Source organism: Lithobates pipiens, unplaced genomic scaffold, assembly GCF_037356315.1.
Source record: "Lithobates pipiens isolate NorthernLeopardFrog02 unplaced genomic scaffold, aLitPip1_a1.2 Scaffold_3, whole genome shotgun sequence".
In the NCBI taxonomy this organism is placed as follows: Eukaryota; Metazoa; Chordata; class Amphibia; order Anura; family Ranidae; genus Lithobates; species Lithobates pipiens.
This window is the reverse complement of record NW_027507790.1, coordinates 140,353,021-140,378,620: the sequence shown is the minus strand read 5'-3', so window position 1 is coordinate 140,378,620 and position 25,600 is coordinate 140,353,021. Positions and strand designations below refer to the sequence as shown.

The window sequence follows — 25,600 nt, the reverse complement described above, 5'->3', positions numbered from 1 at the left end:
TGTGTGCGGGAGTGACGGGGTGCTTTTTTAAAAAAAAAAAATATATTTCATGTAAATTTAATTTGGCACAATATGTGAAACTTACTTTAGAACAAAGCCCTTCCAGCAGCAAGCACCGCTGACAAGGCTTCCATCTTCACCCATCCTCCTTCTGGGTTCACAGACTCTGGCTGTGTGAGTGGTCAGAGCCGTGATGACATCACTTCTGAGCATGCATGGAAGCTGCCTTTTACGGCACGGGACTCTGAAAGAATGGCCCAGGCTGTTCCTTCAGAGTGTATACGCCGTTACATAACCAGCCAGCCAGAAAATAAGTCTTCCCACCTCTCTCCAACACTAAAAAAAAGGGCTATACTTCGCTACACTCACTCTAAACCAAACTATATCAAATAATGCGTACACACAGATGTAGATATGTTTGTGGTCTTCTCTACCTGCTACTTGTTTGTCTGTATTCACCAGATCATTGTTAATATTTTTCAAGGTATGGACATTTTTCTGGAATTAATCGAAAAGTTCAGCTGACATATCTCCCCCATGGTTGTCCTAAGACATCTAGTGAAGAAGAAGGTACAGTTTGGTCTGTTAAACTACTTTAATAGATTTGCTATGTTATGCTTTTTATTGCTGTATGTGGATTTCTTAAACACTGAAAAACAAAAGTTTGAATTGATGGATAGCTAGGCTCCAAAATCTACGTTAAAATGGATCTTCATGCTGAAAAAACTCCTTTTTCTCCAACCCTCCTTCCCTTCACTACACAATTCTCCTTTTTTTTTTCTGATTGATTACCTTCTTTTCTTTGCTAAAATTATGGACCCCGACCCTCGCCATTTAGGCACATGACGTGCAATGTTCTCCCCGTGCCTCCTGGTATATGCATGTCACATATCCCAGGGTTCATACTCTTTCATTCATTAAAGGATTAGAGGGTGTGCCTAGTGGCACAACATTATGGGGCCACCAGCTGAGCCCGGGTGAGATGGCAGCCCTCCCGATGACATCACACAAGAACATGGTGGTGAAGTACCTGAGTGGTGACGGCAAAGAGGACCTTACCCACCCAACGGATCCAGCGTTGTCCTGCTGAGTATCTGAATTGTATATAACCTGGTAAACAGTAATCTAAAAAAAGATTAAGGGGGCGTGAAGTTCTTCTTTAATTGTATTAGCTAGGTTAGATATTTTCTGTACTAGAGTATTGCAACGTGTTTGATGTGGGTAGTAGTAGGTAAGAAAATTTGTAGGCAATACCTTGTACGTGGCTAACTGAACATGGAATGCATGGAATGCATTAGGATAAAAAAACCTTCTGCCTTTTCAACTCCTTTAATGTATAAACCGTGAGGATTTACAACCCCTTTAAGTTATTTCGCTTGCCACGGTGATTTAGAATGCCAACTGATATGCCGTGTACACACAATCGGACTTTCTCTTATATTCGACTGACACAGCTTCTTCTCTTTAGACCATTGGGTTGTTATGCCACCTTCAGGAGAAGACTAGGCATTACATGTTAATGTGATAATAAAACTAGAACTTTCTAGTTCCGCCCAAGGGGCAGTCCCTTAGGTAACAACCCCTCAGCATGCTACTGCAGCCTCAGTTTTATTTTACCTAGTGAAGGAGAAGCACCTAGGGACCCTGACGGGCCCATCGGTCCGTCCTTTTTTTTTTCTGCAGAAGCTTGGCTTTTTACTCAAGATGATAGATCCTGTGATCTGCTATCAACAGTCAGCTGGGTGACAGGCTGGATACCCTTATCCTTGTAGTTTCCCCAGCCTGGCCATCGAGCGTGTGCAGACCAGAGCTCCGCTCTGGGTCGCCCACGACAAAACCTCAGCTCCAGTGGTGGTCGGTGAGCTTTTATGCTCCAGGGCACACATATGACTGGGCTACTGATGTCTGCGTCACAGTGTGCCGAGGCCAGTAGCCACCCTGTACTGATCAGAGAGTGGGTCTGTAAAGGAATGTCTCCCAGCTATTCAGGACTGGTAAGTACAGCTCTCCCTGCCTCGGTGGGGCTGAGCAGCTGGGCATTCCCTGGGAGGTATATTCGGGGGTCCCTCATCTTCCTCTCTTCTCTCCCTGTCCCTATCTTCCCTCCCCCCTCCCTGTGGGGGATGCTGCATGTGGCTGCTGAGTAGGGATGAGCTCAGGTGTGTTCGCATGGAACATGTGCAGAGCCCGCCAGGAAGTTGGTGCTGCGCTAATCACAGGCGGGGAGACATTGCCCCAATGTGTGGCTGCAGAGATTGGACAATGTCTCACTGCCTGTGATTAGCTCAGTGCTGCACAGACTTCCTGGCAGGCTCTGCACGTGTTCCATGCGAACATGCCTGAGCTCATCCCTACTGCTGAGTGGTGTGTGCGTGTCTACAGGGGCTCTCCGGGGGGTCTCTCACCTGTGGGGGGGGGGGGGGGGGGCTGCGCTGGCTGGCTGTGTCCTAAGTCCTGTTTCTCATGTCCCTGGAGGTTCCTGTGTCTTTTGCAGCGCTGATCACTGCCATTCGTTCAGCTCTGTCCCTCATGGTTTCAGCATCAGCGGCCATCTTAGGTGTGGGCAAGGGAAAGCATGCTGTCCTGTGCTTCGGCGGCCATTTTCCCTTTGATTTGTCCTTATACTGGACGCCGGCGGCCATTTTCTGAGCCTTCTCAAAAAGTGGTCGACTCCTCCGGTCGTGGACCCCCCCCCCCCCCAGTATCCAGGTTAAACAAAGTAACCACAATCTCGGTAGAGGGGACCCCTGAATTTAAGGATCCCACAGACTGGAAGGCCGAGGCAGTGGCTCGTTCCTTGTTTACGGTTGTGGGGTCAACCATGCGACCAGTACTGACATCCTCACTTGTGTCGCAGACACTAACTGAATGGGCAAAACTGTTGCACCGTGAATTGGGAGGACAGCAGGCTTCTCCTGTCTGCGTGGAACTAGCAGACCAACTAGTGCATGGCCTTAAGTACGTTTGTGATGCGGCCCTGGATACCCTTCCCTTGTTATCCAGGGCTTCAGTGTCAGCAGTGGTGCTGAGGCGCCTGATTTGGTTGAAATGCTGGTCTGCTGACCAGGCATCCAAAAAAGCCCTGAAGGATCTTCCCTTCCTTGGCAACCGGCTCTTTGGAGCCTCTTTGGATGACATTATTAAGAATGCCACAGGTGGTAAGAGTACTCCAGCATACCCGTTCTCCCGGCTCGCCAGGAGGCCCTCTTAGGGGCAGTAGGGGACCTGCTGAATCGCGGGGTGATTGTACCTGTTCCGGAATCGCAACGTTTCCAGGGGTTCTACTCAAACTCAAGAGTTTGTAGTTCCCAAGAAGGAAGGGGTACGTCCAATCTTGGATCTAAAAGCCCTCAATCACTTTGTGAAAGTGCAGAGGTTCAGAATGGAATCAGTTTGCTCAGTAGTTGCTGCACTCCATAAAGGGGACTCCCTGGCGTCCTTAGACATCCAGGATGCGTACCTGTTTTATTATCACATGTTAACATGTAATGCCTGGTCTTCTCCTGAAGGTGGCATAACAACCCAATGGTCTAAAGAGAAGAAGCTGTGTCAGTCAGTGAATTACAGAGTAAAGGATTTTACGGTGAGTACAAAAAATCCTATTTTCTGGTGGACCAGAGTCCGTTGGACAATTCTATCGTGTGTGGGCTCCAGCGGACTTTTTCTTCCCCAATGTCTGGCGGACCTAGAAATAAAACCTGTTTTAAATCTTTCCGCCTAAAGTTCGCCGGACCCAGTTCCTGTCGGGAAGTCCGCTCTTCTGTATGCTGGTCCGACGGACCGACTACGATGCAACGACAACTACGGCATCTGCCCACGAGAATGTTTCCAGCGCGATCTTATCACGCTGGTTCTCAGCTACAGGGTACTGTACACCAGGCCCTTAGGTCTGGTATGGATTTTAAGGGTAACCCCCTACGCCGAAAAAACAGCATGAGGGTCCCCCCAAAATCCATACCAGACCTTTATCCAAGTACACAGCCCGGCTGGTCAGGAAAGGGGGTGGGGACGAGCACCCCCATCCCAAAGCACCTTGTCCCCATGTTGATGAGGACAAGGGCCTCATCCCGAAAACCCTAGCCGTTGGTTGTCGAGGCCTGTGGGCGGTGGTCTTATTGGAATCCGGGGGCCCCCAAATCCCGGCCCCCACCCTATGTGAATGGGTACACTACACAGGTTTTTAAAGTAGTTTTAGTAGTTAAAGTAGTTTATTAGGCAGCTCCAGGGGTCTTCCTCCTCCTCCTTATATAGGCATGTCACCTGGCGACCCCCGCCCCTTATGATGTCACAGTCCTGGGGCATGCTGGGACTGTGACATCATAAGTGGCGGGGTCACAGGGTGACTTCACAAGTGACCCCGCCCCTTATGCCTACATAAGTCACCGTGCACCGTGTCCACGACATTACAGCGGGAGAGAGCGTTGTGTCAACAGAAGAAGAAGGCAAGGCTCCTCCGCTAGCAAAAGAGCGGCCAAAGAGCAGAAGATGGCGAAGGAGCCCGGCGAAAAGAACTGGAAAGCGCAGAGAAGTCGGAAGAAGACACCCAAAGTCGGAAGAAGACCCCCTGGAGCTCCCTAATAAACTACTTTAAAAACCTGTGTAGTGTGTTTTTTGTTTGACACTTTTCCCCCACGTGAATGGGTAGGGGTATGATGTACCCTATACTCATTCACATAGGGTGGGGGGCTGGAATCTGGGGGACCCCTTATTAAAGGGAGCTCCCGGATTCTGATAAGCCCCCTGCCCGCAGACCCCGACAACCAACGGCCAGGGTTGTCAAGAAGAGGCCCTTGTCCTCATCAACATGGGGACAAGGTGCTTTGGGGTGGGGGTGCGCAAAGCACCCACCCCCCATGTTGAGGGCATGTGGCCTGGTACGGTTCAGGAGGGGGGAGGGCGCTCGCTCGTCCCCACCCCCTTTCCTGACTGGCTGGGCTGCGTGCTCGGTTAAGGGACTGGTATGGATTTTGGGGGGACCCCCACGCCATTTTTTCGGCATAGAGGGTTACTCTTAAAATCCATAACAGGCGACGGGGCTCGAAAGGTGTCAATCTCGCCGATGAAAGCGGCAAGATTGACTTCCTTCTCTAGTCCCGTCGTACCTGGAGTCATGTTCAAAATGAATGGACTTTAGTCCGTGTGTGTGGGCAAGTCCGTTCATTTGGAAGGTCTGTTGGACCTCCGCCAAAAGTCTGACAGGAAGTCCGTCGGAAAGTCCGTTCTTGTGTGTTCAAGTCCGCTCTTTCAGAAAGTCCAGCGGATTGTCAGGCGGACCAAGTCTGCCGGAAAGTCAGATCGTGTGGACGCGGCATTAGTCTCCCACTACTTTGCTGGCTCTTCAGTGATGAGAGACAAATGTATACATGGAAAGATCATCTGTGACATGGTGAGATTATGCTGATGTAGTCATTAAGAGAAATAAAAGCCAGATGGCAATTGAGTCCACCTCCATCTGTCCAAAAGTAAAAGTTCAATTTTAGGTGGCTTTATGAGTGAAGCAAAGCATTCGCTTTCTGTCCAGATTTGTACTGATTGTTGCATTACGTATTTTTTTTAGACTGTCGAAGAGAGGAGCCATCACTACTTCTAGTCCTTAAGTGGGGAGGTGAACTGACTCCTGCAGGCCGAGTTCAGGCGGAAGAGCTTGGGAGGGCGTTTCGGTGCATGTATCCTGGAGGACAAGGTAATAATGTAAAGCTTCAGGGTAATTGTACTAGGCATTATGCAGGAATGTGTAATGAAAACACAGTAGATATCTTTAAATTTAATTTTATATAGTTAGTCAAATTGAAAAAAGGCATGTCGGTCTAGTAGATATGGGCACTGCCGAAATGTTTATTTTTTTTTTATTTTTTTGTTTCATTTGTGTTTTTATTTATTGGATCATTCGTTCTATTTCGATAATTCGTAACTTCGGGTGCATGCGTATTTGTTAGGTTCTATTCGTTTAGATGCGGCATTCTCAATTTGTATTCGTTACATTCACTAACAGCCAAATTTGAAAGGAAATTCTAATACCTATAATTTAATAGTTTGGAACTATTATTATAGTTTTTATTATTTATAAATAATAATAAAAAAATAGAATAATGGTTAATAATTTAATTATAGAAAATACGAAAAACAAAATGATCCGAATGTTTTTCGTTGTTTCAGGTTTTCATTCTTTTTTTCATATTTTTAGTCTTAATTTTGTTCTTTCTGATTTTCGTTCTTTCACATCTTCGTTCTTAGAGAGTTTGTTCTCGGAAAAAAATTGTCAAATAGTCTTGACGAAAAACGAATTCAGAACTAAACGAATTGCACATGTCTACCGTCTAGTTCAACCAATAGAAAATATGAATAATAATAAAAACATCCATTTGATGTAGAGGAAGGCAAAAAGCCCCTATAAAACGTGGTCCAATTTTCTCAAACAGGAATAAAAAAAATCCTTCCTAATCATCTAAGACAAGATCTGATATTCCCTGGATCAGCAGTCTCTGGTGTTATCACTTATAAATGTTATAAGGCTCCATGCACACTGAAGCTCAAAAAAGCTATTTCTGGACGCCAGATTGCTGGCAGAAAACGCTGGTTGAAAAACCTGCTTTTAACAGCGTTTTATACTAGCGTTAATGAGCGTTAATGAGCGTTTTACAGCGTTAGCGTTAATGGGCGTTTTTTATAAAAATACACAGAGGACACTCCAAAAATCCCACAATGCATTGAAAAATAGAATGCCGAACACTAATGAACGAGCGTTAATGAGCGTTTGTCGTTTTTTGCCGCTGAAAAACGGCACTTTGAACGCGAATTTCTGGCGTTCAGAAAAAAGCCCATAAACTCCACTGCTCATTAAAGCTGAAAAAAGCCCATGTGTGCATGGACACATAGGCTAACATAGAGTGGAGTTTATGGGCTTTTACAAAAAACGCCCAAACGCCAATAAACTGCAGTTTATCAGCTTCAGTGTGCATGGAGCCTAAATGTTAATGGCCATTTTCTCTGTGCATTTTGGAATGCATCCAACTCTTAAAATAAATAAATAAAAATCCACTGAACCGGCTACAACTAGTTCCTGAAATGTATTCCACATTTGTATAGCCCCTACTGTGAAGAAACCTACATGCAGGTTAAACCTCTTTTCCTTCTGATTTGCAGAGAGCTCTCATGCCCTCTGTGATGATCCTAAAGTAAATAACACTACATCAAGTTCACTATATGGGCCATATTTGTAATTATACATGGTGATCATATCTCCCCTTAATTGCCTCTTCCCAAGAGAGAATACATTCAGTTCAGCTAATCTTTCCTCTAAACGGAGGTCCTCTGTGTCTCTTATGCTTGCTTGCCATCCGTTCCGCAATATACATGGACATTACATACTACTTTAATCAAAGTCAAAAATATTGACCCCTTCATCAAAAGTGTACCAGTTTTGTGTCATAACAACAACTTAAGTAATTGATATTGTTTTTCAGGAGACTATGCTGGTTTCCCAGGATGTGGCTTGCTCAGGTTACACAGTACTTACCGACATGACCTGAAGATCTACGCCTCAGATGAAGGGAGAGTCCAGATGACCGCTGCAGCTTTTGCTAAAGTATATTGATATGTCAATTTCCATCTTTTCTGGATCTGCATATTCGTTTTGTGGGTTTTTTTTTTTTATAGAAAAAAAAAACAGATAAGATAAGAATGCCTTACTTGTTTTTTTTTTTTTTTTTTATCTCTGTTCTAAAAAAAAATTTGCGTTAGTTAAAATGGAAAAGAACTGTAATGTACCTGTGGAATCTATATGGTACCAGTACATATCCAAACTTTCAAAACTACCCTATAAAGAGGCCTTATGGAAAGAATGACTTCTTTATACTGTAAATTGCACAGTTGGATTCCCTGTGCCTATTTATACTACAAAGATGCTATAGCATCTTGGAAGCTGTAAGAAAGTCGCTTATTCTCAGCCTTTGGGAATGTCATAATTTGGATATCGGTTTGGGGGGCACCTTGGACTTTAAAGGTTGTTTAACGCAAGTTTGGTATAAACTACAGCTGTGACTGTTTTTTTCCAAGCACAGGTTTCATTTTAATTTAGTCTTATTGCTTATTTTTTGAAAATCGGATACATTTACAATTGTGTTTTTTATATGTCTTTTAAGCAGGTAGAAGCTAATTTATGAAATGTCCAAGGATTTCTCTGTTTTTACCTGTTACCTGTTACCTATTGGTAGAGAGGGTAGGAAATGAAAATGGAAATTCTTTTGGTTGCTAGAGGGAAAATATAAACAATTCTTCCTTGAAAGTTCACACGCTTGGTCTTTGCTTTTACCAATTTAATTTCTAGGGCTTGCTGGCTCTGGAAGGTGAGCTGACCCCAATACTTGTGCAGATGGTGAAAAGTGCCAACATGAATGGTCTCTTGGATAGTGACAGTGACTCATTAAGCAGCTGTCAGCATCGAGTCAAGGCACGACTTCATGAAATACTTCAGCGGGATCGTGATTTTAGTGCTGAGGACTTTGAAAAGGTAACTTTGGAAGATAGGGGAAGGAATTTTTATGTCAGTTGCTATAAGTTATTGCAGTACTTTTAGGGTGCTAGTTTAACAAAATGTCTGTCTTTGCATAATTCAGATCTGTCATTTTGCCTGCCTAGTGTCAATAATTTGCAGCTTCCTGTGTTGTAAGAAACAAAGGACCGTTGAACCTGCTTAGTCGGTCCAGCGTTAAAGCAGTACTTTGGTTACCTTTTTTATGTTATGTGCATTTTACAGTATTTTTATTTCTGCTGCAAGGGGACTTATGCAATATTATCCGCTGTGCATTTCTTTTTGGGACTATTAATGTGTTTAAAACTGCTATTGGAGGTGGGAGAATTTGCGGGACTATACACTTATTGCATGTCACATGGCCTCCCTTAAGATCTTGACATGGAATGTGAGGGGCTTGGGTGATCGGGCTAAGCGGGCTGCGGTTCTGTCTCATGTTAAGTCACAGCGGGCGGAGGTTACGATTCTGGTGGAAACTCACCTGGTAGGCCAAACACAGTTATGCCTCAAGAAACCCTGGGTGGGCTGGCTCTATCAGGCCCCCCACACCTCGAATTCCAGGGGTGTGGCGGTTCTGATTGCAAAAACAGCTCAGTTTCAGCTACATAGCTTGCAATCGGACCCTCAGGGCCGCTTTCTATTTCTCCATGCCACTATCGGTGGCTTGGAACTCCTTATCCTTGCTTTTTACATTCCCCCACCATTCACTTTTGCTGCGTTGCAGCAGGGTGTTACATTTATGGCCCAGCACCCCCAGGTGCCCGCTGTTTGGGCAGGTGATTTCAATATGGTTATAAACCCCCTGCTTGATAGACTGAGCCCACTGGCCTCGTCACCTCCGTCCCAGGCTGTTACTAGGTTTGGGAGGTTCCTGGGGGAGTTCGCCCTTACGGACACATGGAGACACAGACATCCTTCACTCGCACACTACTCCTGCTTTACTCCATCCCGCTCAGCCATGTCACGTATAGACCTGATTCTTATCTCGCCCCCCCCTCCTTCCCCATCTCCTTGACGCGGGGTTTGGGGCCCGGGTGCTCTCTGATCACTCCCCTTACTGGGTCCGGCTGCGTCTGCCGGGTCCCACTGGACCCCGTGGCTGGAAACTTAATCCTTTCTGGCTAACCGTTCTACCGGACCTGGACTCAGTCCAGCGTGAATGGGACATTTTTTTCCACACCAACGAGGGCTCCGCCTCGTACGGCTCCGTCTGGGAGGCCTTTAAGGTGCATGCTCGTATGATCCTCTCTTCACGCATCTCCAGACACAAGGCTTCCTCCAAGCGCCTACTCGAGCAGGCGGAGGACAGTCTGCATGCACATGAGCGGGCCTTTCGGGCTGACCCGTCGGAGGCTAATGCCTCCCTGCTGAAGCTACAAACTAGGGTTACAGACCACCTCCATCATGAAAAGGCCAGGAAGGGCATCTTCTACGCTAAACAACGCCTGTTTGAATTCGGGGAGCGCGCCGGCAAATTACTCGCATATATGGCCCACCTGGACCATAGGCCCCCGGTAGTGGTGTCCCTTAGGGACACTGGTGGGCGAATTATTACTGATCCCAACTTGGTGGCGGAGGAGTTTGGATCCTTTTATTCGGGCCTGTACTCCTCCACTGCTCAGTACACCCAGGTTGAGCTCGAAGAGTTCCTCGACAATGTTCCCTTCCCGACCCTCACGCCTGAGCAGAGATTACAACTTGAAGCGCCCATCACATCCGACTGTGTGGCAGAGGCCATGTCATCGCTTCCCACCTCTAAGGCCCCGGGGTCTGACGGCCTACCCCTGGAGTTCTATGCCCAGTTCGGCGAGACTCTGATCCCCCAATTGACTAAACTATATTCACATATATTCGACTCCGCCACCCTTCCTAGGTCCATGGGAGAGGCCCTAATAGTCCTTATCCCCAAACCAGGCAAGGACCCGCTACTTCCTGAGTCTTACCGACCCATTTCCCTGCTCCAACTAGATGTTAAGATCCTGGCCAAAATTCTTGCCCTACGCCTGAACAAAGTTATTAACTCCTTGGTACACCCTGATCAGACCGGGTTCATGCCCCAGAGAAACACAGCATTTAATCTTCGGAGGCTTCACATGAATATACAAGCCCAACACTCTGAAATTGGTTCAAGGGTGGTTGTCAGCCTGGACGCCGCCAAGGCGTTTGATACTGTCGAGTGGGGTTACCTATGGGAATGCTTGCGCAGATTTGGTATAGGTCCCAATTTTGTTAAATGGCTCCAACTGCTTTATTATGCTCCCATGGCACGTATTCTGGTAAACGGCAGGATCTCCCCTCCCTTCTCGCTCTCCAGGGGGACTCGTCAGGGCTGCCCCATCTCGCCGCTCCTATATGCTCTGGCGGTGGAGCCCCTGGCCACGGCCCTCAGGTCTCACCCTGACATCCGTGGGCTTCGCTGTGGCGGTCTGCATGAGGTGGTCAGCCTGTACGCGGACGATATGCTCCTTTATTTAGCGGACGCTGGCCCCTCATTGCAGGCTGCATTGCGAACCATCACGGCCTTTGGAGCCTTTTCTGGGCTCCAGATCAATTGGACCAAATCCCAAATTTTGCCACTTGACCTGGGGCCTCCCACCGCCGAGCAGGCGGCCTTCCCGCTTGCTAGGGCAAGCACCATCAAATATCTTGGAGTGCACGTCTCCAGGTCCCTCTCAGATTTCCTCGTCCTCAATGTTGAGCCCCTATTTGATACTCTAAAATCCAAAACGCAGGTGTGGTCCCGTCTTCCCCTGGGGGTGATGGGCCGAATAAATTTAGTTAAGATGATACTCCTCCCCAAGCTTTTATACGTTTTCTGGCAGGCACCACTACGCATCCCTCCCCGTATATTTAAATCCCTAGAATCGATCCTCAACACGTTCGTCTGGGGCTCGTCCCGACACAAACTGCCATGGCGGGTTTTGAAATGCCCCCCAGACTCTGGCGGGACTGCCCTTCCGGACCTGTTCCTGTATTACCTTGCATCACAGCTCTCCCACTTTTTTCACTTTCACCACACTGACAGGCCCCGATACACCGCCCTGGTATGTTCACAGGCACCTGGCCCGCTGACCCACCCTTTTCAACTTTTATTTTGCGCCCCCCCCCCCCCCCCTCTCACTTCAGGACACGGGCACTCTATGCTTTCGCATCACCGCAAGGTCTGGTACCTTGCCACACAGCTGAGCCAGGCCCCATCCCCCCACTCTCACACTCCCCTATGGGATAATCCTGATATGTCAGAACTTGCCCTCATCCCGGATTCTGGGCTGTGGGCAAGTAGGGGGGTCATCTATCTCCACCAGGTGGTGTCCAATGGGATGGTTAAATTGTTCCAGGCCCTTAAAGACGAATTTGATCTCCCCAATTATATGTTATTCCGTTATCTCCAGCTCAGACACGCGCTCCACACCCAGTTCGCCAATCACGTCCCGAGACTTGGAACTCCGGTTTTGGTTGATACAGTATTTTGTCTGGAGCACGCACAGTTGATTTCACGGTTGTATACTTACCTGCTGACTCCGACTGCCTTGACTGTCGCCTCTCAGGTCCGTTCTCGGTGGGAGGGTGATCTTGGAGCAGTGTCGACCGAGGATTGGGACGAGGCTTTGGTGAACCACAAAATGGTGTCGCCTAAGCTCTCGGACCGCCTCACCCACCTATATGTCCTACACAGGTCCTACCTCTCACGCCCCATCGTATAGCCAAGTACAGGCCTGATTATGATCCCCGTTGTCCCCACTGTACTTCTTCAGACGCCTCCTTCTACCACCTAATTTGGGCATGCCCGATCATACAGGGTTACTGGGCACAAGTTGTCCAGTTCCTTCATGATCGCATGGGCTCCCCGCTGTCGTTATGCCCTAGACAATGCCTTCTGGGGCTCCTCTCTCTATCTGAAAGCGATAAATACCTTAACATCTTTCTACAAGAAACCTTATTTCAGGCCAGAATGCAGATAGCCAGAACATGGTTAAGGGGCAACCCCCCTACTTTACAACAATGGATAAGAGCGATTAATGTTACTCTCCCCCATAAGAAACTGCTATACTCTCATAGAGGATGCCCCTATAAATTTAATAAAATTTGGGATGGGTGGCTGGAAGACCCAGCCACTTGTAGTGTCGAGGACTAGGTGCTCCTCTCTTGCTGCGTCAGCGGATTTCCCGTAGGGTCGATATCTCTCTCCTTCATGCCAACCTTTATTGTACAGTTATCTCATTGCCCTGTGTCTCATGTATTAATCTTGCAACTGCCCAAATGTTTCCAACCCTTGTATGTGAAATGCACTTTTTTGTGTTTGTGGCGCCTGTTGCGCCAGGCGATGCTGTTATTAACTTGTCTCTTATGCTCAATAAAGCCGCATTTTGAAGTTAAAAAAAGAAACAAAGGACCACAATCTCAGTATCCTCCTGCACATCTGCTTGCTGCTGAAACAGATTGTATTCAATAATACATTGGCATTTAAGCCTAAGGCCGCGTACACACGGGCGGACTGTTCGCCCAACTTAGTTCGTCAAACAATCCGACAAACAGTCCGCTCAAAATTTGCATGAACGGACTTGACCACACACGATGAACGAACAGTCCGCTGAAAGCGTGCGCGATGACGTGAACGGCACGTACGACGGGACGAGAAATTCGACGTCCAATACACTGCAATGCAACCTTCGCCGTGTAAATCCTTTCTGAGCATGCGCGAAACTTAGTTTGTCCAACAAGCCTACACACGAGCGGACTGTCCGCTGAAACCAAGTTTCAGCGGACTGTCTTACGGAAATTCCGAAAAACTTTGTTCGTCAGACTGTCCGCTGAAACAGTCCGCTGAAGCCCACACACGAGCGGACTGTCCGCTGAAACACTGTTCAGCGGACTAAGTTGGGCGAACAGTCCGCCCGTGTGTACGCGGCCTAACACTGATCTTAAAAATGTTCCGTCGTCCTGCATAAAAAAATTGTTTAACGACTTACCTGTTTAGCGACCGCTCGGAACTACGACCAGATCTCCCCACCCGAACGACGCACTGTACATCATTGTATTGTACAGTACAGAATTTTCATTTGTAGTCTGTACTTATGCAAATTTAAACAACATTATTAAACTGGAGTTTTGTGTTTAGACCTTTTTTTTTCAAAAACTGTAGGGTAGTTAATGCTTAAAATATTAATTACTTATGGCTCCTCATTTAACATCCAATTTGTTTAAAGACCTGGTCGTTGGAATGGAACCTGGTAATTAAGTGAGGAGAACTTTTTTCAGTCTGGTCACTGTTCTGGCAGCTCAAGCTCCCCTTTGTCATGACCATGGTTGACAACGGCTGAGAATTCTGGAAGCTATGGAATCCCCCATAGGCTTCCATGACCCAGCCGTTGTTAACGCTCCTTCCTGTCCCCTGCAGCCATCATTTAATGACACAGTAAAACAGAAGCTGCATGATCATGTGACCGGAGCGGAATTAAAAAAAAAAAAAATATATATATATATATATATATATATATATATATATATATATATATATATATATATATATATAATATTTTTTTTTTTTTACACAGGGCTGAGTCCCACTGTCTGCCAATGGATGCAGCATTGGGGCTCGGGAGTGAGCACGCATAAGTGCACTCATGGGAATTGGCTTCCCATGGAGACAGTGGGAAGAGAAGAGGGGCCTGGAGCGCTGGAGGAGGACCTGAGAAGAGGATGTTCACGCCCACTCTGTGCAACTCCATTGCACAGAGCAGGTAAGTATAGAGATTTTTTTATTTTATTTTTTATCTTTACATTCACTTACAATTGAGTAAATCGGTGTCCAAATCTAAATGATAAAATTGTGTTTTATGATATGAGGCACAAGGAGATAGATAACATATTGTCTGGTAATTTTTTTAAATCCTTCATAGCGATAAATACCTGGTGGGGGTTCTAACCCTTCCACGGTCTATCCAATACTTAAAAAAAAGTTTTGGCTTCACATACCCTTAGAGTATGATGATGTCAGTTGTTTCACTGAAAAAATGAACCGCTATATTCACTAACTAGATAGATAGATGGGTTCTGATTTGGTCTATGGGTCACCAACGTGGTGCATGTACACAGTTATGACTGCTTGATGCATGCTTATTCCTGGTCAGTGACTCAAAGTATATAAGAGATCAATAAATGGCCTTGCATTTTCAGAAGGAGAGTAGCAGTTGTAGCCTAGCCTACATACAGAATCTCACAATAGTGAATATACCCCTCAGTATACCCCTCAGATTTTTGTAAATATTTTATTATATCATTTCATGTGACAACACTGAAGAAATGACACTTTTCTACAATGTAAAGTAGTGAGTGTACAGCTTGTATAACAGTGTAAATTTGCTGTCCCCTCAAAATAACTCAACACACAGCCATTAATGTCTAAACCACTGGCAACAAAAGTGAGTACACCCCTAAGTGAAAATGTCCAAATTGAGACCAAAGTACCAATATTTTGTGTAGCCACCATTATGTTCTTAAAGTGGTTGTAAACTCTTACAGACCACTTTAACCTACATTTAAGCCCAGATTAAAGCTTACCTGTAGGTGCAAGAAATATCTCCTTAACCTACACAGTTAAGGATATATTTCCCTAAAAACGGGCACCGATGTCTACGGCACAGGTGCACTGAGTGTGCCGTTAGTGAGGGTGATCATGCTGTCACTGACGGCTCCCACGCACATGCACCAGAGTGACGTCATCGTGCTCCGGCCAGTCACAGTGCCGGAGCAGCGATACTCGGAAGTCACTCTGGGTATCATGGCAGCAATGGAGGACGTGGACGAGGGTTGCTTCGGGGACTTCGATCGCAGGTAAGTAATTCATGCTAGCTCATTATGCCTTTGTCCTGCAGGGTTTTTTTTTTTTTAGGTTTTTTTTATTAGTGAGGTTTACTTCCTCTTTAACCCTCTTGAGCATGGAGTTCACCAGAGCATCACAGATTGCCACTGGAGTCCTCTTCCACTCCTCCATGATGACATCACAGAGCTGGTGGTTGTTAAAGACCTTGAGCTCCTCTACCTTCTGTTTTGAGGATGCCCCACAGATGCTCAATAGGGTTTAGGTCTGGAAACATGCTTGGCAAATCCATCACCTTTATTAAGCTTCTTTAGCAAGGCAGTGGATGTCTTGGAGGCATGTTTGGGGTTGTTATCATGTTGGAATGCTGCCCTGTGGCCCAGTCTCCGAAGGGAGGGGATCATGCTCTGCTGCAGTATGTCACACACGTGGGCATTCATGGCTCCTCAATGAACTGTAGCTCCGCAGTGCCAGCAGCACTCATGCAGCCCAGACCGTGACACTCCCACCACCATGCTTGACTGTAGGCAAGACACACTTGTCCTTGTACTCCTCCCCTGGTTGTCGCCACACACGCTTAACACCATCTGAACCAAATAAGTTTATCTTGGTCTCATCAGACCACAGGACATGGTTCCAGTAATCCATGTCCTTGGTCTGCTTGTTTTCAGCAAATGGTGTATGGGCTTTCTTGTGCATCATCTTTAGAATAGGCTTCCTTCTGGGACAACTGCCATGCAAAGCAATTTGATGCAGTGTGCGGCGTATGGTCTGAGCGCTGACAAGCTGACCCCCACCCCTTCAACCTCTGGCAGCACTCATACGTCTATTTCCCAAAGACTGCCTCTGGATATGATGCTGAGCATGTGCACTCAACTTCTTTGGTCAACCATGGTGAGGTCTGTTCTGAGTGGAGCCTGCCCTGGTAAACCGCTGTGTGTTCTTGGCCATCGTGCTGCAACTCAGTTTCAGGGCCTTGGCAATCTTCTTATAGCCTAGGCCATCTTCATGTAGAGCAACAATTCTTTTTTTTTTTTTTTTCAGATCCTCAGAGTTCTTTGCCATGAGGTACCATTTTGAACTTCCAGTGACCAGTATGAGAGAGTGAGAGCGATAAGACAAAATTTAACACACCTACTCCATGTTCACACCTGAGACCTTGTAACACTAATGAGTCATATGACATCGAGGAGGGAAAATGGCTAATTGTGCCCAATTTGGACATTTTCACTTAGGGGTGTACTCACTTTTTTGCCAGCGGATAGCATTAATAGCTGTGTGTTGCATTATTTTGAGGGAGACAGCAAATTTACACTGTTATACAAGCTGTACACTCACTACAGGCAGTCTCCGGGTTAATCGAAACAGGTACATTTTTTAAGTGTAGCTCCAGCCAAATAAACAATTTTTCTTTATCGTACATCATGGGACACAGAGCAGCCATGATAGTTAACTGGGTTATATGGCACCTATTGGTGAATGGATACTGGTAAATCAATCAAACCAGAAGTCCCGCCCCCTATATGACCTCCTCCTACACAGGAAGTACCTCCGTTTTTTCGCCAGTGGTGGATGGTCACGAATATGACATATGCTCCTTGGAGCATACTTTGAGGTCTGGATGGTTCTATTAGGAATCATGGCCTTCAATCGGATCCAATCGAAAAAGCTATCGGCCAAAATGGATGGTACCCCAGCCTCATTGGAAGGAGAGAAGATTCTTTGAGGTTTTGCCTGTAATGCAGCCTTATGGCACTGGACCTTGCATAATGCAAACCTGTGCAGTGTTTGTTCTGACCAAGGTGCTTTCCTGCAGGGTGCTATACAGGTCCAGGGGAGTGGACCCCAGATTAAGGGGGACCCAAGTCTCCAAAGGTCTTTTATGACAAAGCTCGCCATGATGGGTGAAGATTGGACTCCTGTTATGTTCAGAGTCCTGCAGCAGGAATGGTAAGTCTGCATCTTTGCAGTTTCTCTTTTAATTAAAAACAAAAAAAGAAAGATCTGACTGCCTGCTCTCCCAGTGGCCACTGGGGGCATTGTGCTAGAAGGTGCAGGTCGATCAGTATGGCCTATTTTTATATACGCAGGAAGTGGCCATGTTGAAGCCACGTGGTCCTGGGAATACCAGGTAGGGCCTCTGGAGACATAACACCAGCCCATGGATACTAGTGACGTGTACGTACTTACTATGGGAGAAATATGTGGCCAGACAAGTCATGATTATATACTGCTTACTTACTGCTTAATTCGGGGAGGAGGGGCTGTACAACTGAAAGTCAATACAAGCCTAGCAGTGCACTTTAAAGTGTTGGGTCTCCAGAATACTGTACATTTGGCACAAAAATAGTATAGTGCAGTTGAACAGGTGCTAAACTAGTTTTGGGCCAAGTGCAGCATAGTATACATGCTTGCGTGCTTGCTGCTTAAAGGCTTGCTTGAATAAACATGTTTTGCATAGATGTTGCATACATACATGTGACATAAACACATGTTTTAAAGAACATGGGCATCTGTTTACTTGAAGGAATTGTGTCTACAGAATAGCGTACATTGGCTCTGCAGGAGCTTAATTTCGGGCTCCTTTTTCACACTTGTGTGATTTGAAAGTCGTACATTTCAGCCGCAACTTTAATGCGATTTTTCAACGGCGTGAAGCAGTGCCTGTGTAATCTTGAGGTTTATGGACGTCAAGTTGCGCCAAGGTTGGACCAGAGTGGTGCAAATGCTGCTTTTGGGGTCGCTGCAATTTGAGGACGCACGGATGTGTTTTGAGAGTATCTCAGGCCAGAAGATCTTAGGGCAGTCTCTGAAGTGGTTTTGCTCCATCTTTGGCCAGCAAAAGCTTGGTAGGTATGTATGCCACTTTTGGCCTTTGGGGTCTACCACAGAGTTGTCAGTCTTTTTCCTTGCATTTTACTGTTGGACCAGTAGGTATGGGCTCATTTATTAAAAAAACAAAAAAAAAAACACCTTAACCGTTAGCAGTCCCAAAACCAAATGGGGACATAAGGTCCAGCTTAGCTGTTTTTTTTCCCCCAGGCTCATCAAGGGTTTTTGCAAATTGCACGCAAAGTCAGACTCTGCTCGTTGGACTGGCCACAGCTCCGAGGGTTCACAAAGCTCCGAGCCAAGTACTGGATTTGCTACAAATGCAGATGTGCTAATCCCAGTTTACCGCAATATTCTTTGTTCAGGAAGCAGTCCGTTCCAGTTTTTCCTTCTGATACATTTCTTCAGGAGTATGTTGTATCTAGGTGAAGACACGTTCCCCCCTATGTACAGTCCTACTCCAGGTCTTTGGTTGAGGATCATTCTCTGTTTAAAACATTAAGTTCCAGGCATTGGATTGCCAGAGGGCTATGTTCCCAGGGTATTACAGAGCTAAGATTGCTGATTGATGGTTCAAGATCTGGAGAAGAGATGGGCAAGATGACCACTGATGCCAGCTTCTCCAGTTGGTTTGAAGGTGAACTATTTCAGTGGACTTGGTCTCCACAGAAGAAAGTATTGTCCATCAATATCTTGGATTGTTGGCCAGTATGCCTTGCTCTGCATGTTGGGACAAACCAGTTGTAGGTGTAATCCGACAATGCTCCTGCTGGCATATATATTGACCGCCAGGAGTCATACGGCTCAAAAAGGTGAACAACATTCTGCCTGAGACAGTATAACAAGTGCTGTCTCTATTACTAGTACATTCTCCAGGTATAGTATAATGGCAGGGGGTACTCTGCAGTTCTCCCTTATTTGATGCTTTCTCCCACGTCTTTTGCCAAGAATCTGGGAGGTGGTAACACTGATAATAGTCTTAGTCGAATTAGCCTAGGAGGGCTTGGTACGCTGACATAACAAGTCTTGAGGTGGCCGCTCCTTGAACACTCCCAGTCAAGCGGGACCTAATGGTTTTGAGTCCTTTATATCCACACTGTTGAGCCCTGGAAGCTGTTTTCAGGGAACCTCAATTACAGGACTTGGAAAAAAATTTTTTCTGGGGGAAGCCAGGAAGTGGCACTCAGGAATTTGGGAAATTTTCTTATCTTTCTCCAATCGGTAGGGGAAAGGAGATTAGCCTTAAGTACCATTAAAGAGGAAGTAAACCCTGATGAGTTTATTTCCTCTTTCATTCCCTGCAAAGGCAAAGCATAATGGGCTACTATGCATCGCATAGTAGCCCATTATGTGTCACTTACCTGACACAGGAGCCAGCGAAGTCACCGCTGTCCCCTGTAGTCCACCGCATCCATCTTCTCGGTGGGGTCTTGCAGCTCCGCCGCTGTCATTCGGCGAAGCCGCGATGACGTCACTCCCACGCATGCGCACAGGAGCCGAGACGCGTGGCATTGCGCGGCATTTTCATTATCGAGGATGCAATGCTCAGTGCGCCTGCGTGCTGCTGTCTACGGCGCATGTGCCGTAGACAGCGGTGCTCGTCTTCGGGCAAATATCTCCTAAACCGTATAGGTTTGGGAGATATTTCTTGGACCTACAGGTAAGCCTTGATCTAGGCTTACCTGTAGGTCAAAGTGGTTTGTAAGGGTTTACAACCACTTTAAGGGTTCGAGTTCATCCCTATCCATTTTTTCCAGAGGCCATTGTTTCTCACTCCTGGATTCCTACTTCATACAGCGTGTAGCGTAGATGGTCCCACATGTAAGGCCACACTTGTATCCTTGGGACTGGGATTTGCTCTTGGTTGTCTTTGCAGAAGCCATTTTTTTGAACCAGTTGGGAGACTGTTAGTCCCTTATCTCGGAAGATGGCTTCTTTGGTTGCTATCACTTCACTAAGTGGAATATAACAAAACAATGCAGCGCACAATGGGTTAGTGGAAGAAACAATCTCACAACAGGCAGTTAAACGTGAATACACCTAGTTTATTCAATGATAACCATAAAATCCAATCCTGTTGTCCAACAAGGAGGAGTAGGGAATGATAAAAAAAATAGGGAATAGAGCAGGCTTGCGGTGTCTCCAGGAGTCCACAGAGCAACGAATGACTGACGGAATCCATATATGGTGGACAACTATCACTGCGGCGGGGGGGGGGTGCGCCAATACCCCTGCTGCGCTGTAGCTAAGCCTACAAACCACTCACCAGCGTGTGAGAGATGGCAGGACGTGCTGGAGGGGAAGGAGGAGGCGGAGGAAGTAATCAGCATGGAGATGGAAAAACAAGCTCAGTGTGTCACATGTTAGAAATGCCAGACCAGCTGGAGTACTGACAGGAAGGGGAGGAAATACTGTGATGCTGCAGATAAATATATGCTGCTCACTCTTGGTATAGTCAGATGCTTGGGTTATTGCTCGCCGCTGTATGGGAGTATCCTGGGGTATTACAATGACCAAACGGGATAACAACTAGAGCTGGAATGGCTGACATAGAGGACGATCGGCGTTGCTGGAGGATGTGAAGACTTTACTACCTCATGGGCTGCAGTGACCCTCAAGCTTCTCGGTTACCTTGACGACGCATTTTCTTTATCGCACATCACGGGACACAGAGCCACAGTAATTACTCTATGGGTTATATGGCACCTTCAGGTTATGGGCACTTGCACACCCTAGACCGGAAGTTCAAATCCCCATATAACCCCTCCCCTTACTGGGAGTACCTCGGTTTTTTCGCCAGTGCCTTAGGTGTTGATCACGAGTAAAGATGGCTATGCTGAGCTCTGCTGGAATATTCCTTACTGGAGCAAGCCATGCAACCGGATCTATTCAAAGTGTCCTTTCCAGACCAAATTGAATGGTACCCGGGCCTCGTGTCCAAAGAAACAAGGTTTTACCTGTAACGCTTCTCTTTTTAGAGAGCTGGACCCTGGGATCCAGTATTTGTTTTTTTCAGCCATATTCCTGGCTGGGTGTTTTTTACAGGCACAGGGCTGTGGGTCCCCTGATTAAAAAGGGGGTCCCAGTCCCTGAAGGTTTTTTAACGGAGCCCACTGTAAGAGGTGAAGATTGGGCCTGTTACCACAGGAGATGGGCAACCAGGAATTAAAATTGGAAAAAAGGGCGGGGAGTTTAGTGGAGCGAAGGGGCAGAACAATTTGGTACCTGGCATTAACCCCTCATTGCTCAGAAGATAACCATTAAAAATGTATGTACACAATTTAATATAATCAAAAAAATTTATAATAAATATACACACATGATGGACTTGCAATTTGCAATCCCCCAAAAATAATTTGCGCAGATGCGAATTGAAGGATATACAAAAATGAATCCATAATCTAAAGAACATTTAAACAATAACCTCAAAATAAAAACGAAAAAATGCACTAAATGATCATTACCAAATGTGTGTGTGTGTGTGTGTGTGTGTGTGTGTATATATATATATATATATATATATATATATATATATATAAATTAACAACAACAAAAAAAAGTTTTGTTTTTAGGTTTTATGGTGTCCCTGCAGGCTTTTATACATGGGCCGCACTATACGTACTTTACACGCAAGAATTGTTGATCACCGTAGATTCATCAAAAAAGGATGTTTTGAAGACAGCGTTCCACTGCATTTTCATCGTATGCAGAATGATGATATTAAATGCCTAGAAGTATTTGTTCTAGAGACCATCCCTAATGGAACCCTGACCACAAATGAGAGATTTTCCCTATTAGTGGGAAGTATGCTGGCTATATATGTTTGACTCTCTTGCCCTTAAAGGATTAAATAGGGACTTGGAAACATGCAGCTTTGTTTAGTTTCCTCATAGATCCTCCACCATCCCCCCCCCCACACTCCTTCCCCCTCTCCCCCCTCGCTTTCCTCTTTCAACCCTTACCTGCCTCTCCTTTCCCAGTTTCTCCATATCCTCCCCCCCCCCCCCCATTAACCTAAAATAGATTCTATGCGCTGGTGATATTTGTTTATCACGAAGCGGAGTGTCAGAGCTGGCGACTCTTTAATGCGAGGAGCCTTTCTTGGTCACACATCGTAAGGTGATGTTGCTTCCTAATCCATCTCTGTTGCCTAGAGTGGTATTTCGTTTTCACTTGAATCAGGACAGTGTCTTGCTTTTATATTTTTCTTCGGGAGGAGAAAAATCGCTACCTACTCTAGAGGTAGTTCAAATGCTCAGAGTCTACTTATGTGCAGCCAGAAGGGCCCAGGAAGGACATGCGGCATTCAGGTTGAATGTTTAGCAATGGATCTGCCCGTTTATCAATGATGCGGAAGACCAATGTTCTGCTTGTATTGCCAGAAGGTCCCAAGAAGGGACAGGCAGCATCGAAGTTGACTATTTCCGCCAAGTGATTGTTCAGGCATATGGATTAAGGGGAAAGGTTCCATCTTTTCCAGTAAGGGCACACGCTACCAGAAGAGAAGGGTTCATATTTTCAAGACTGCTACTTGGTCTTCGGTGCATACATTCCCTAGGTTTTATCAAGTGAATGTTAGGATTCAGGAGGATGTTGCATTTGGATGCAGTGTACTGCAGGCAGCAATAATAATAATCCTTTTGTTTTAAAGGCGTTTCTCTGGTCATAATGGGTTCCCTCCCCTCAAAAGCATTGCTTGGGGACATACCAGTTAGTTATGACTGCTCTGTGTCCTGTGATATACAATAAAGAAATTGGGATTTTTTTCTACAGCTTACCTGTAAAATCATTTTCTTGGAGTACATCCCGGGCACAGAGATCCCTCCCCTCTTGTCTGGGACGTTTATTGCTTGCTACAAAACTGAGGTACTTCCTGTGTAGGAGGGATTATATTGGAGAGGACTTATTGTTTGATTTATTTACCAGTGTCCATTCACCAATAGGTGGCGTATAACCCAGTTAGTTATTATGGCTGCTCTGTGTCCCCTCTTTCAACCCTTACCTGCCTCTCCTTTCCCAGTTTCTCCATATCCTCCCCCCCCCCCCCATTAACCTAAAATAGATTCTATGCGCTGGTGATATTTGTTTATCACGAAGCGGAGTGTCAGAGCTGGCGACTCTTTAATGCGAGGAGCCTTTCTTGGTCACACATCGTAAGGTGATGTTGCTTCCTAATCCATCTCTGTTGCCTAGAGTGGTATTTCGTTTTCACTTGAATCAGGACAGTGTCTTGCTTTTATATTTTTCTTCGGGAGGAGAAAAATCGCTACCTACTCTAGAGGTAGTTCAAATGCTCAGAGTCTACTTATGTGCAGCCAGAAGGGCCCAGGAAGGACATGCGGCATTCAGGTTGAATGTTTAGCAATGGATCTGCCCGTTTATCAATGATGCGGAAGACCAATGTTCTGCTTGTATTGCCAGAAGGTCCCAAGAAGGGACAGGCAGCATCGAAGTTGACTATTTCCGCCAAGTGATTGTTCAGGCATATGGATTAAGGGGAAAGGTTCCATCTTTTCCAGTAAGGGCACACGCTACCAGAAGAGAAGGGTTCATATTTTCAAGACTGCTACTTGGTCTTCGGTGCATACATTCCCTAGGTTTTATCAAGTGAATGTTAGGATTCAGGAGGATGTTGCATTTGGATGCAGTGTACTGCAGGCAGCAATAATAATAATCCTTTTGTTTTAAAGGCGTTTCTCTGGTCATAATGGGTTCCCTCCCCTCAAAAGCATTGCTTGGGGACATACCAGTTAGTTATGACTGCTCTGTGTCCTGTGATATACAATAAAGAAATTGGGATTTTTTTCTACAGCTTACCTGTAAAATCATTTTCTTGGAGTACATCCCGGGCACAGAGATCCCTCCCCTCTTGTCTGGGACGTTTATTGCTTGCTACAAAACTGAGGTACTTCCTGTGTAGGAGGGATTATATTGGAGAGGACTTATTGTTTGATTTATTTACCAGTGTCCATTCACCAATAGGTGGCATATAACCCAGTTAGTTATTATGGCTGCTCTGTGTCCCGTGATGTAACTCCAAGAAAAGGATTTTACAGGCAAGCTGTAGAAAAAATCCTAATTTAAGATTTTTGGATAGCATAGGGAAGGGTTAACACCCCTATAAAATTTGTTTTGCTGTCTGTGCCCCTGTTCAGAAGATTTCACCTCATTTTCTGTCCCAATGACATTTGGTTTTTGAAAATGTTGGGTTGTTGTGTAAAGAAGCCTTGATGATAAAGCATCAGTGGAGACCCTTTTTTCCCATAATAACTCTTACAGGAGTGAATGTCCCTTTCTAGGGGTAGATTTTCTCTCACTTCCTGTTGTCTCCCTACGTTTGTAAGTAGGAGTCATTTGTAAGTCAGATGTTTCTAACTAGGGGACCGTCTGTACTTTACATTGTAGCAAAGTGTCATTTCATCAGTGTTGTCACATGAGACGATATAATAAAATATTTACGAAAATGTGAGGGGTGTACTCACTTTTGTCAGAGACTGTATTTCTTTTAGGAAAGGTTTTCTTTATGTATAGGAACTCCTTTTTAATAGTGTTATAAGTGACTGTTTGTCCTAGGACATATGGAACATCACAACTGAAAAGTAATCCTTTAACAAAGTAGCCTGCCTTAATTTATCTATTCTGGATTCATAAACACAGCCAAGGAAGCAGCTATCAGAGCCCTGTATAAGCTAAACCGCTGTGGTAGATTGATACTATATATATATATATATATATATATATATATATATATATATATATATATATATATATATATATATATGTGTGTGTATATATATATGTATATATATTATACCGTATTTTTCGGACTATAAGGCGCACGTAAAAGCCTAAATTTTCTCCCAAAAACGACCGTGCGCCTTATAGTCCGGTGCGCCTTATATATGACCTGTTGACATCGCTGGAGTTCTTTGTTAACAGTATCTGTCATCTTGACGTAAACCTTCGGACTATAAGGCGCACGTAAAAGCCTAAATTTTCTCCCAAAATCGACCGTGCGCCTTATAGTCCGATGCGCTTTATATATATGGAAATATCCATTTTATCAGCCGGTCGTTCCTAGTGCGCCTTATAATCCGGTGCGCCTTATAGTCCGATGCGCCTTATATATGGAAATATCCATTTTATCAGCCGGTCGTTGCTAGTGCGCCTTATAATCCGGTGCGCCTTATAGTCCGAAAAATACGGTACTTTTTTTTACATGTGTTGTTGAAATGCAAACGTACAATTGTTCCTCTCAGAAGAGGAAGCATTGTGTGTTTGTGACCATGAACAGGGCCTTCCCAAGGTTCCTGAGATAATGTTACAAGCTAATGTTGTGTATACTCCCCTGTGCCAATTGTAATGTTTATCATTGAAGTTGATTTAAAAAAATAAATAAAAAAAAAAACCCTAAAGCT

General features: G+C 45.5%; 1 protein-coding gene across 5 annotated transcripts in view; it reads left to right on the top strand.

The window, feature by feature from the left end:
* Window positions 1-25,600, top strand: part of PPIP5K2 (diphosphoinositol pentakisphosphate kinase 2) — a 200,490-nt gene that overhangs the window by 109,102 nt on the left and 65,788 nt on the right. For all 5 annotated transcript variants that reach the window (XM_077462328.1, XM_077462326.1, XM_077462325.1 and 2 more), the window contains exons 14-17: window positions 485-570; window positions 5,558-5,683; window positions 7,464-7,585; window positions 8,327-8,509. In XM_077462328.1, the coding sequence (XP_077318454.1) occupies window positions 485-570; window positions 5,558-5,683; window positions 7,464-7,585; window positions 8,327-8,509 (517 nt within the window). The remainder of the gene's footprint in view (window positions 1-484; window positions 571-5,557; window positions 5,684-7,463; window positions 7,586-8,326; window positions 8,510-25,600) is intronic.